The following is a 12,627-nucleotide window of genomic DNA, read 5'->3' as shown; positions in this document are numbered from 1 at the left end:
AATTTAAATTAAAATCAAACAAAAAACATATGTGATCTACCATAATTCAAATGTTTGTGTTCAGTTAGATGATTATTATTATTGTTATTATTTTTAAAGTTTGTTCACCAAGACTACATTTGTTTGATCAAAAATATGGTAAAAAATAGTAATGTTGTGTAATATTATTATAATTTAAAGTGCCAGTTTTCTATTTTAATATATTTTAAAATATAATTTATTCCTGATGCAAAACTGAATTTTTGAACATTTTTCAATTAAAAAAGCTAAAATGGAAACATAATTTGCACATAACATTTTCAAACATTATAATCAGTGCATTGCACATGCATTTTGAGAGTTGGTTTGTTTTTTTGTTTTTTTTAAAAGTCAAATCTTAAAAAGCAGAAAATGAGGTTTCTGAGTGGTTTGTGTTAGTGATTGGGCATCAAAGTGTAGAAAAGTGTTGGTGCAGGTAAATGTTTGGATCACGAAGGGTGGAGGCCTCTCGAGTAGCTGGCAGCTTGAGCATGAGTATGTTTCTGGCCTAAATCGCTTGGCTTTATTGCCTTGGATTGGCTAGGTTGGAAAATGATGTCACCATCAAAGTTCTTGTTAACAGAACTTGGACTCTATGCACATACTGTGATTGTATGTTACATTCACTCCAGGTCAATGAGACAAGTGGGAAACTAAACTAGTGAGCAGGTAGTGAGTATGTTTGAAAAGCTTATCGCTCCTCTGAGGCCTGAGCAAAGATGTTAGCTTGATCCAGTTGGCCTTTAAAGAAATATGTGGCCCCTGCTGAGTGTGTACATGTTTCTGTGTGCAATCGTTGCTTCATAATTGGCAGACGCTGATAGTGTGTAAACAGAAGGGAATAATAGTTAAAAAAAAGCTTATATTCAATGCAGAAGTTGTTTTTGCACCCTATAAGACTGAAACACACCTTCACAGACAGACTTTCTCCCCTGATAATATGGCTAGCTCTCTGTAACAAAAATGAGAATAGCAGTCAGGAATTTGTGTTCTGTGGAAACTTTTCTTAATTTACATCCTGAAAACGGCTGTTCAGCAACCCGCATGCTCTCGCCTTCCAGTACAAATGTACTTTCTGAAGGATGACGCTTGGAGAGTCGGGAAAAAAACGTTATAAAAGGATTGGAACCTAATGTCACCTAACAGCTAAACTATGTTTTTTTCTCTCTTTCTCTCTGGCTAGACCTTTAAGCTCCCCAATTCAAAGACTCACATAAACATTTTGAGCCAATGAATTGGCCTGTCATGCACAGATATGAAGTGTATTCATATTACTTTTACTCTTATGTACACAATGGAAGCAAACTCGGGTATAAAAGCACACTTATGCAAACACACGCATACAGACAGACCCTACAGATTACCCATTGACAGATGTTAAAAATTAGGCACATAAGGGTATCTTTTACTGTGGGATATTTGCATAAGGTCTGTGGTGTGTGTTGTTTTTTTTTCAGTCCTTCCCTCTACTTAAGTTTGTTCTTTTTGATTTCTTTTTTTTGTTGTTTTCCTTGACTTAGATGAAATAAAAGGAGCACAGAGCTGAAATATTCTCTAATGGAGGATGTGGGGAAAAGTTCTGCATGACTAGAGGCTCAAAATCATGCTAAAAAAAATCTATTTCCTCTTTGTGTTTAATGCAGGTGCGTGTGTGTATTTGTTTGAGTATAAATGTCTGCAGGACCATTTGCCTTTTCTCTTCATTAGTCATTACATCCTTTCCACTGGTTTGAGACATTCCAGCTTTATCCAGAGGTTCTGTAATCCAGTCTCACGTCAACACACAGGGGAACACACAGTAGGGGAGATGGTGAAACAATGATCTAACTGTGTGTGTGTCCCAACATGGGACATGTGGGTAGGAATGGAGAGGGAGGGATGGCGGAAAAGAAGAGTCTGGAAAATCAACAGGAGAAATGGAAATGGGGGGCTGAGGTTGGCAAGGGCTGGAGGAGATGAAGCAGGGAAGAGAGGAAGAGTGATGTTTCAACACTCCATGTCCGCAGCTGAATAACGTCTGGAGCTTAAAATACAATGTTTCTTCTTGTCTCTTTGCTTCTCATCTCCTCTCATTCTCTTTTCTTCACTTCTTGTTTCATTCTGGTCATGTCTTATTTAGTCTCTTTCCCTTTTTGTCTGATCTTTTCTCATCTCAGTTCTTCTCACCCTCTTGTATTTTCTTCTTATCTCCTCTTAGTCCATTCTCTTGGCTCATTCATTCTTGTCTTGTTCTCTTTTTGTCTTTTCTCTTCTCGTCTTGTCTCAAACTTCATTTCCTCTTCTCCTGTTTTCTTCATTAGTGTACTTTTGTCTTCTTATTTCAGTTCTTCTCAAGCTTCTTCTCGTCTTGCTGCTTCTCTTCCAGTTTCCCGTCTCATGTCCTCTTTCTCTTCTGCACATGTTCTGGTGTTGTCTCTTGTCCTCTCAGATTCTCCTCCTTTTCTAATCTTTTTGTTTTCTCATCTTGCAGTTCATGGCCTTGTCTTCCCTTTTCTCTTCTATTCTCATCTCCTCTCATTTGCTTTGTATTGTGTCTCTTGTTCTCTTGTCTCACCTAGTCTTATAGTCTTGTCCCTTCTCATTTTGTCTATTCTCTTACAGCATTGTGTTTCTTCCTTGTCTTGTCTTGTCTTTTCTCTCACTATCTAGTGTCCCTTTTCCCTGCTTGTCATCTTGTTTCATTCTCTTCTTGTCCTGTCTCTTCTCATCTCATTTCCGCTCACTCTCTTTTCTTCTTGTGTTCTTTTATTAAGATCTTGTCTCTTCTATTCTTGGTTGTCACTTGTTCCAGTTTTCAGTCTCATCCCCTCTTCTCCTCTTCTTTTTGCTTGTTGTCTCTTTTCTTGTCTCTCATTCTCCACTCATCTGACCTTGTCTCCTGTCTTTTTTTTTTAAATCCTACCTTCTCTTCTCATCTTGCCCTTTATGGTCTTGTCTCTTTTCTTCCACTCTCATCAAACTCTAAGTTTCTTCCTTCTATCCACTCAGTTTTATCTTGTCTCACTTAGTCTCTTTGTCTTGTCCCTCCTTATTTTGTCTCTTGTCTTGCAGTTTTGTTTCTTGTAATTTGATTTGCTCCGTCTCTTATTCTTTAATTGTCTTCTTTTCCTTTTTCCATGCTTGTCACCTGCTCTTGTTCTCTTTTCTTCAGTTCTCATCTCTTGTTGTCTTCTTGTCTTGTCTCATCTTGTTTCCTCTCTCGGTCTTATCTTTTTTTTGTACCCTCTTATTTTATTTACTTATTTTTATTCTCATCTAGTCCTTTTTTATTTTCCTTTTTTATTTCCCAAACATGTTAAAGTTGAACTATAATGCAGTCTGCTGAATAACAATATGTGGACTATGGCAGTATCGATCAGCTATCAATGTCTGATCGGTTATGGTTTTGTCTAATGTCAGGTGAGTTTCTGGGTGGTGAGGGAGATTCTTCACGCTCAGACTCTGAAGATCAGAGCAGAAGTGTTGAGCCTCTATATCAGAACAGCAAAGGTAAAAAACACTCCATACAGCACATTTGTACAACTTAAGTGATTATCCTAGTTGCTAACCTTCTTTCTTCCTACAGAAACTGTGTGACATGAACAGTCTCCATGCAGTGATGGCAGTAATATCTGCTTTACAGAGCGCCCCCATCTTCAGGCTCACCAAGACCTGGGCTGTGAGTTACTTAATACACTCCTTATTAACATTTTGCATATTAGTTTTTCAATTTCTTAAATTGGTGGTGGTGTTGTTGTTTTTTTTCATAATTTTGCATATTTTTTATTTTATTTTTTACACCAGGCAGAGTCTAGCGTCAAGACATTTGACATCTTTCTTTCTTTTTTATTTGGATTGTTTCAAAGCACCTTGTGTGTCCAACCCAGCTACTGCATGTGTCCAAGCTTCTTTAGACTTGGTTTTCATGTGTGTTTATAGGTTGTGAAATTATCCATGCCTCCGACACACTCTCAGTTAGTTCCTGATGTGGGCTGGAAGCGGCAAACAAATGAATCACCCTGAAACCTTGAGCTGTTTCTTTCCAATATTTTGATTGATGAACAACAAGGACACACTGTTTAGTTTTTTCCCCTTTCAATCTTTACTGGAATTAAATCATGCATTTCAGTTCCCATGATACGTGATACCCTCAATTTGAATACACTCAACAGTGGAGGCGATTTTTGTACCCCTATAATTGATTAAACTAGCATAAAATGATGGTGCTTGAGTGAATGTTTACTTTCTTTCTAATGATGGAAAACTTGGTGTTAACGACATCCTCATAAACTAACCACCTCGCTTTCTTTAAAAACCAAGAGATTGCACTAAACCTAAAGCTAATACCAGTGTTTCCACAAACACTTGTGCGTTTCTACTCTAAAACAGGGCAACTATCATAAAACAGACACCTGTTCACCTGGTTTTACATAACTTCAAAACGTGTTTGCTCACAAATCATGCTCATGTGTAGACGAGTGTGCTGCGCTTGGATTGGTGACATTTATTAGCATCAACAACTCCAGGTTTCCTTTGTAAAATACATTAAAAAAGAGTTTTAAATGTAAACACTTGAAAATGTTACATTTTGATGTATGGAAATCTGCAGGCTAGCATATTTTCGTAACTGGGAGAGAGTTGTACATTTGGTAAATATCGTGTTTGTCTTTTACGAAAGTGTCAAAGAAACTGCCTTTTATTGTTGCTACTGTAAAATCAACTTAAATGAGAAGCGTGTCTCTTTTTCAGTGTTTGTTTATATTAGTTTTAGTTTTGCTCTCTTGGGCCAGGACAGAACCACCAAAGAACCACCTGGAACACTAAAGCAACCTTATAGAATGCACTAAAACCGCTCCGAAACAACCACCCACAACACCCTAGAAACACATATGCAATCCTGAACGTTTTAGGAGCCACAAGACAATGCTTTGGCAGCCACCAACAACATCCTCGCACTTTGGCGGTGACCTTTGCATGGGCAAACCGTATTTATTTGTATTTTGAGAGGAACTATGGTTACCGTGGCACACTTTTCTAAGGATCATGCTATCCAGCAGCTTGGTGTATCTGTCTTTTCTTTGGAAACATTGTCTTGTCTTCAATCACAGACAACATCCTGCTCCTCAGTTGTGTCTCTAGTGTACCATTTTCAGTCTTTTACATAACTGGAATATTCCTCTCCACCGCTTTTTCTGTCAAATCTGTGTTTTCCAAGGCTGGCTTTCCTCAGACACGGCCAAACAGGATCCTATATAGTGGGCTCTGAACGTACCTTTATTTGGCATTTTTGTAATTTAATAAAACATTTTACATTATAAATCGTATTATTCTGAATGATTTTCCTCAGTGGAAGGAAATTTGAGCCCAAAGATAATCCAAAGATTTGTCGTGTGAGAGGCGACATCAAGTGGTTTTTACTTTGTTTGATTTTACTGTGTTGTACTCTGGATTTCATTTCAGCGCTATCAGCCTTTCCCTTGTTTGCAGAGCTCTTATTTAATCTTATCTCCGTTTGCTGCCTTTGTTTCACAAGCTTTTGAGCACATAACTAAACTAAATATTAGTTTTCCATTTTTTTTCTTCTCTTGTTTTGGTCAGGCGGAGATATTTTACACCGTCCCAAATGCGATTGTTTACCATTGCTCTGCCAAATGGTTGATATATGGAAAATATACAAAAATCACATTAACTGTGAATGATAGAGATGCTGAGCACAGATGCTGAAAATCAGAGCTCTTGAGATCTGTTGTTAGAGCCTGGATTGTTTACAGCCAAGTCCATTTAGATGATTTAGAGCCTGATTTATTAAAGGTTTGTCTGTCTAGAAACACATGCTGACTCAATAAAACATATAAAATGTTGATGGATGTCTGAATGTTATTGTGCAGGGGTTGCTGCACTTCTGCATGTCACAGATGCTGATGATAAAGCCACATTTGTATTGAACACAGATTATTCCTTTAAAATACACACTGTTCAAACCTAAAAAGACATTGTTTTTGTTACAAATGTGCTCTCCTTTTTCTCCTTTCCCACAGCTTTTGAGTCGAAAGGACAAGGCCACGTTTGAGAGGCTGGAGTACTTGATGTCTAAAGAAGACAACTATAAACGCTTGAGAGATTACATCAGCAGCCAGAGCATGACATCCTGCATCCCGTATCTAGGTATTTCTCTTTTTTTCTCTTGTTTGCACACACATTCCAATCTGCTATATAACCTCACACACCACTTGTCTTGCAGACATTTTAATCAATTTCTATTTCTAATTAAAATGTCCCGTTTCAGGCCTTTTATCTTGTTAAGATGCCATGAAAGTTCTAGGGATGCCTTGTGAATAATTTGTACCAGACAACAGACTTGAGAATCAACTTTCGAGCTTGTTTCATTGTCTGCGTTTATTATTTCTGTGTAAATTAGAGCTGTCAAGATTAGCGCATTGACACATGCAATTAATTATATGAGTGTAATTAAATTTTCACAACACAATTATTGGTTGACATTGTGCGAAGTGATTGACTAGCAGATAAATCACCGGCTGTTCCCCTAAGGCAGAGACAAGGACTGTTGCGATTTGTCATTAAACCTGTTTCAATCATATCTGACAGCTGTAAGCACCTTTTACAGGGCTCCAAACAAAAAAATCGAGTAAGGAGCCATTGGCTCCTATAAGAAAAAAACTTAGGTGCCAAATGATTTTTTTAGGTGCCACAGAATAAACATGTTTTATGCGTTTTATTTAAATTATTTATTTTACATTTTAACTTTTTAATCATACTGACGTGTTTGTGTCATCTTTTCTTGACTTTATCAGCATTTTAATCCATCTTGTAGATGACCTGGGAATGAAGGTTCACTTAAAGTGGGAGCTAAATGTCTTTTCCAACTTGAAATATACAGTCATGCGTTGTTTATTACACAAAATCTATACCAATATCATGGATCATAAGCATCACTTGGCCCCTGAGTATAGTTTGGGGTCCTATGAGAGTTTTGTCATACTCTTTTAAAAATAAAAGTGCTTCATGATACCATAGAATAACCTTTTTTTTCCTGTCTAAATGGTTTCATAAAGAACCTTTAACATTTGAAGACAATAACAGATTATGAAAAGGTCAGAAAGAGATTGTTCTTCAAAGAGCCTTTGACTGAATGGTTCTTTGTGGAACCAAAATTGTTCTGTGAAGAACCTTTTAAGCTCCTTTATTTTTAAGAGTGCATGTCTTTCACACTTTCAGTCTGTTTTTCTTAATTAGTAAAATTACATTTTATAGGAGGAGTTGAATCATGTAGACAACAGGTTAAGTAAAAATATTAAAATTCAATAGCTCATAAATATAGCAAAATGCTCCTCTTTATAGTTATTTTTCTAGCTGACTGATGAGCTTATGGACACCGAAAGGTTACTGAGGTTAATATTACGTTGCAGTGTTTACAAGCTTTACACGTTTTCCGCAGTTTGAAAGTGTTGTACTGTAGAATCTCTTATAAAATAGCCTACCGTTTGATGTTAATTCATGTTCATTATGTACTCTTGTAGTAAAGAGCAAGGTATGATAGGTTCACGTGCTGCTTGAACTGAGGCACTACTCGCGATCGCGCCTGCCGCACTTGAAGGAACAGCTGATCATAACTGTATATGGATAGCCATTTTTAAATAAATTTAGTAACAGAGCTACTGCAAGCGATTTTTAGTGCTGCAAATCCATTTATCCTTTGCTGAAATTTACACGTCTTCATGGAGAGAGCAGGTCATGGTTGCTTAGCAACGGCAGACGCCTCAGGAGCGCAAGAGCCCGAAGGCTTTTGGAAAAAAATCAGAAAGCGGCGCGCCTAGCGTTTTCCACGCGTTTTTAAGCATGATATGTGAACGGCCCCTTAAAGAGCACCAAAACTGTATTTATTGTTTGAATTTTGTTATGAATTTGGAATAATTTTAAAGCTGATACTTTGTAAATTAAAAAGTAACAAAGCACAAAGCTTTTTGCGATTACTGGACGGCAAGTGCACTTCAAATAATGAAGTTAATGCATTAACAGAACACAGCATGGACTAAGATCTTGTTAAGAAGAAGCCTTATGATTATAAACGAGAACTGTTAGCGATATTGGCAATATCCACACAGATGACAGCTTTACCCCTTGTCGTTGGTTCAAGTTATGAACGAAATAGACGCTGTTTTTCTGCACTTTCTCTTCAAGTCTCCATCATTTCTCTCTCGCGCGCGTTTATCAGGTGTGTGTCAGCGCTGCTGCGCGGCAGATGAGGACTGTTTAAAACTCTTTTTCCCACGAGAACTTCGATGCGCATTCTCTCAATGCGCGAACATAACAAAAGATGTGAATGCAAAACAATCAGGAAAAAAGGCATTACATGCAATTTTTAAAGAGATAACATGTAAATACATAGGCCTAGTCGCCAGTGGCGACCTAAGCAAAAACTTCACTCGCATTTTAATATATATGGTCGCAAATGCGACCGTTTTAGTCGCAGTTTGGAGCCCTGTTTTATATTGCGCAATTCAACAGAAAAAACGTTAATGGCACAGTTGCATCAAGCATTTTATCCCGGTAATTATTTATTCGCAAATAATAATAACGAATAAATATTGGTTTATATAAAATATATTGTAAATATAGTGATAAGTGATTACAGAATATTCACTTTTCGTCGAATTATCCATTTAACCGAATGCAATCTTGTTGATAACTGAATTTTACATGAACAGAACCCATTTTATCAGTCCAGAAAGGACCGTTTGGTGCTTTATGTATGTCATGTTTACATGTGTTTGCCCTGGTGTGTTTGATTCGGGGCTGGAGGAATTTGAGACAGAGAACTAGAGGATCTCTTGTGTTGTGGCCGTAATGGTGAAACGGTTTCTTTTGTCCTCCCTTTATCTGTCTATCTGTCTAGCTTTTTATGGATTGAGTGTATTTTCCATAGATGATTTCAGAACCATGTCTTTCACCTGACAGCAGTATAATTTAGGAGAGAGCAGTATGACCAAAATCTTGTACAATTATTTTATGTTACAGTAGCCATATTTGTTGCAGTGTAGCTATTATTAACAACCCAGCAGTGTTGTATGTGTTATAGTTCATAATCATCACATAGTAATCACCCCTTTTCAATAATGTAGTTTCTTCTTAAATCCTACACAGGGTTTGGGGGATTTTGGAGCCTATACTTTTGTTTTTTTTTTGCTTAGTTTTGCTTTGCTTTTAGTTTTGCTTTGTTTCTCTTTGTTTTTCTTTGCTTTGTTTAGTTTTGCTTTGCTTGTCTTTCTTTTGCTTTGCTTTTTTTAGTTTTGATTTGCTTCACTTTGCTTTTAGTTTTGCTTAGCTTTAAGTTTTGTTTTGGTTTAATTTGCTTTTTTAGCTTAGTTTTGCTATGCTTTGTTTTTTGTGTGTTTTTATCTTGATTTTGTTTTTTTTTGTTTTTTATTTTGTTTTAATTGTGTTGGGTTGTGTTTTGTTTTATTATGTATTAGTTATTTTTTTTTTTTTTTTTTTTTTTTTAAATCTCATCTTTGTTTTCTTTCATTTTGTTTTGTTTGTGATGCTGTACAGTCCTCGGAAAAGTATGCCAGGCTGTAGTAGTAGTCTGCTGCATCTTTCATAACCCAGCACTCAGGCTGGCTTGCAAGATGCAGTATTGTCCCTTGCAAATGATGTGCCTGATCTTCATAATTCTTTTAGTTAATCTGGTGCTAAAGCTACACAGACTGCGCATATAAATGACCCTAACTCGTTGTCTGTGAATTCTCCCTTTGGTCTTTTCACTTCTGCTTTTGTAATCAGTGATGGTCTGATTGCAATCAGATGGTGATTTGTGGTGTGTTTGTGAAAGCATTCAGGTGGGGAGTGGGCTGTGAGCACATCCAGACGGCTTCATCACAGTCTGAATGTGAGAAAAACTGGCTAGAAGTCTATTGAGAGGAAGATGAGATAAAGGATTGGGTCAGTGTCCAAATGGTCTGTCTGTTTTGTAATAACAGGATTTCCCTACTGAAAACAGTGGGTTGGACTAAAACATCCAGCTGGAACCACATAAGTGCGTGTGTGTGTATCTGTGTGCGTGTTTGTACATGCTTGGACTGAATCTGTGGGGCTTGTGAATGCTTACTGATCTAAACCACTGTAACTCTAGCGCGCGTGTGTGTACGTGTGTGTGTACGTGTGTGTGTACGTGTGTGTGTACGTGTGTGTGTACGTGTGTGTGTACGTGTGTGTGTACGTGTGTGTGTGTGTGTGTGTGTGTGTGTGTACTTTGAGGAAGAAAATGTCCCCAGAAGTAAGATAATTCTGACACTGCTTCCTATTGGCATTACCTGGCGACGAAAGATTTATAAATCCATTTAAATCCTGTTGTATTATTCTAAAAATGCAGTTTGGGTTAAAGTTAGTTTGTAGTGTCCATAATTAGCATACAAATAATAAAAACAGATGTCTGTGGTCCTCATTTAGATATGTAATCTTGTGTATAATCTGACCTTCCTTGGCTAAACAGTTCAGTACAGTAATATAGTTTTCCATTGGATTGGATGCTGACAGGATCTCAGTTCTCCCACCAGCCACCACAACACACACACACACACACACATATATAAAGTAATTGTAATTACATCAAAATAATAAAATTAGTTTAGCGTTGTTTTCATATTATTTATATACTATGCGTTTTAAGATAACATTAAAGGGGTCATGAATGGCCTTTTTTAATTATTTTAGTAATTAATTTTAGTAATTAAAGTAAATTGTAGACTCTGAAGTAAATGCCGACTTTGATAGCCTACATCCTTCCCAGATGGACACTGCTGTGATTTAGGTAAAAAAAACACAAAAAAACTACACATATCAAATGGTTAGTCTCACTTGTGCGGTGCAACATTACTGTCGGGTCCAATATAGTCACACAGCATCATCTTTTAGTTTCAATCTCTCTAAAAAACCTGCATTGAATTGTGCCTTGTTTGTAAACTGACGCAGTCTGTATCTTCATTTAAGATAAAGTTCATCCACTTTATCCTAATGTTGGGATCAGAAAAAAAGCAATGCAAAGATTGTGTTTTCCACGACTTGGCACTGAACAGCATCTTGTTGTCTTTGGAGCATCTTAATTGTTGGATTTCTGCACAGGCCTCACAGTTTGCTTCTATCGTTATTTACACTACATGCACGAATTGGTGGGCGGGGCTAAACAGGCAGTGATGTAGAAGCAGGTGTTGATCATCTTGTGCGGAGGCCGTGTTTAGCCACACTATTATGTCATAAAGTGGCACATTCCACAAGCTGTCGTTTTGGCAGATTGGCTTTATTATAAGCTGTTTTTAGACTAACGAGAAAGTTTTCAGTTCTGAAACTCACAGGATGTTTTTTAGGGTGCTTTCACATCTCTAGTTCAATTCATTTGGTCCGAACCAAGGGCAAACAATTATGCATTGTAGCATTTTTCAGCTTTTTTGGTTCCTTTTCACACCACACTGATTGCTTTGGTCTGTACCAGTTGAAACGAACCAAAATGCAGTCACATGACAACATCTACATCACTCATTGGCCATGACATATTTCCTAAACTGCTTTTCGATTGGTCAGAATTTACGTGTGGGAATATTCCAAAATCCTTTCAAATATTCCAACATAAGAGGAAAAGCCAGCAAACAACACGGAGACAACACAACTATGGAGAGACGACTGCGCAGGCTGGTTTTGTCCCTGGCCATAATCTAGTACATTATTTGTATACACCACAATATGCAAACAATACATTTCTATAATGAAGCGCGGATGCGGCTTGAAAACAACATTCTAATGCACTGCAAACATCGAGCGGGCATCGCCTGTAACTTCAAGCGGAGGCGTGCATTAATTCTTCTTAACTTTGACATGCTCATGGTCATCTGACCAAATTTCTATGAGGCTCCGCACCTCCTCACTACTCCAAGTTTGTCCACGAGCTGCCATGCTAAAGTGCAAACTGTCAACAAACACTTCCTCATCCCATAATGCACAGCGCAGCTGACTACGGCAGCTAGTTTAGATCATTCTCACCTCAAACGAACCGCTCCAGAGTTTGTTTGAAAGCGTACCGAGACCACCTCTTCAAGCAGGTCTCGGTACGCTTGTTTGGTCCGCTTTTGGTGCGCACCCGATTGCGATTGCTGCTTTCTCACCTGCCCAAACGAACCGCACCAAAGGGGGAAACGAACTCTGGTACGATTCAACCGAACTAAATGAGGCAGGTGTGAACCAGCACCTTATAGTACAACTACCTCTTACATTTTATATATATATTATAAGATAATTTTGATTTCTCAGTTCATGACCACTAAATAAAATTTGTTTAATGTTTAGTTATGTTACAAGTATATGTGTTTTTTTTTTATTATTATTTTTTTTGACACTTTTTTTTTTAAAGTACTTTTTAGGTTTATTTATTTCAGTTGTACTTTTAGTTCAATTCTCATTTTCGTTTGTTTAAAATTTTTTATCTAATGTTTTTATTGTAATTAACAACAATGTTTTTAATAGTTTTAATGATAATACCCCTGAATAGGATCAAGCCACATCACGACCAGATTTTATATTACATGTTCCATTGACTCTTTTAGTAAAGAATCGGTGTCTGCA

General features: G+C 37.3%; 1 protein-coding gene across 10 annotated transcripts in view; it reads left to right on the top strand.

Annotated features, from left to right (window-relative positions):
- The window catches only part of LOC132092654 (ras-specific guanine nucleotide-releasing factor RalGPS2-like), a 102,961-nt gene that overhangs the window by 50,570 nt on the left and 39,764 nt on the right, over positions 1-12,627 (top strand). For all 10 annotated transcript variants that reach the window (XM_059498982.1, XM_059498983.1, XM_059498987.1 and 7 more), the window contains exons 7-9: positions 3,418-3,507; positions 3,584-3,676; positions 6,036-6,162. In XM_059498982.1, the coding sequence (XP_059354965.1) occupies positions 3,418-3,507; positions 3,584-3,676; positions 6,036-6,162 (310 nt within the window). The remainder of the gene's footprint in view (positions 1-3,417; positions 3,508-3,583; positions 3,677-6,035; positions 6,163-12,627) is intronic.

Source organism: Carassius carassius, chromosome 18 (assembly GCF_963082965.1).
Source record: "Carassius carassius chromosome 18, fCarCar2.1, whole genome shotgun sequence".
Lineage (NCBI taxonomy): Eukaryota > Metazoa > Chordata > Actinopteri > Cypriniformes > Cyprinidae > Carassius > Carassius carassius.
This window is presented reverse-complemented; position numbering and strand designations above follow the sequence as displayed.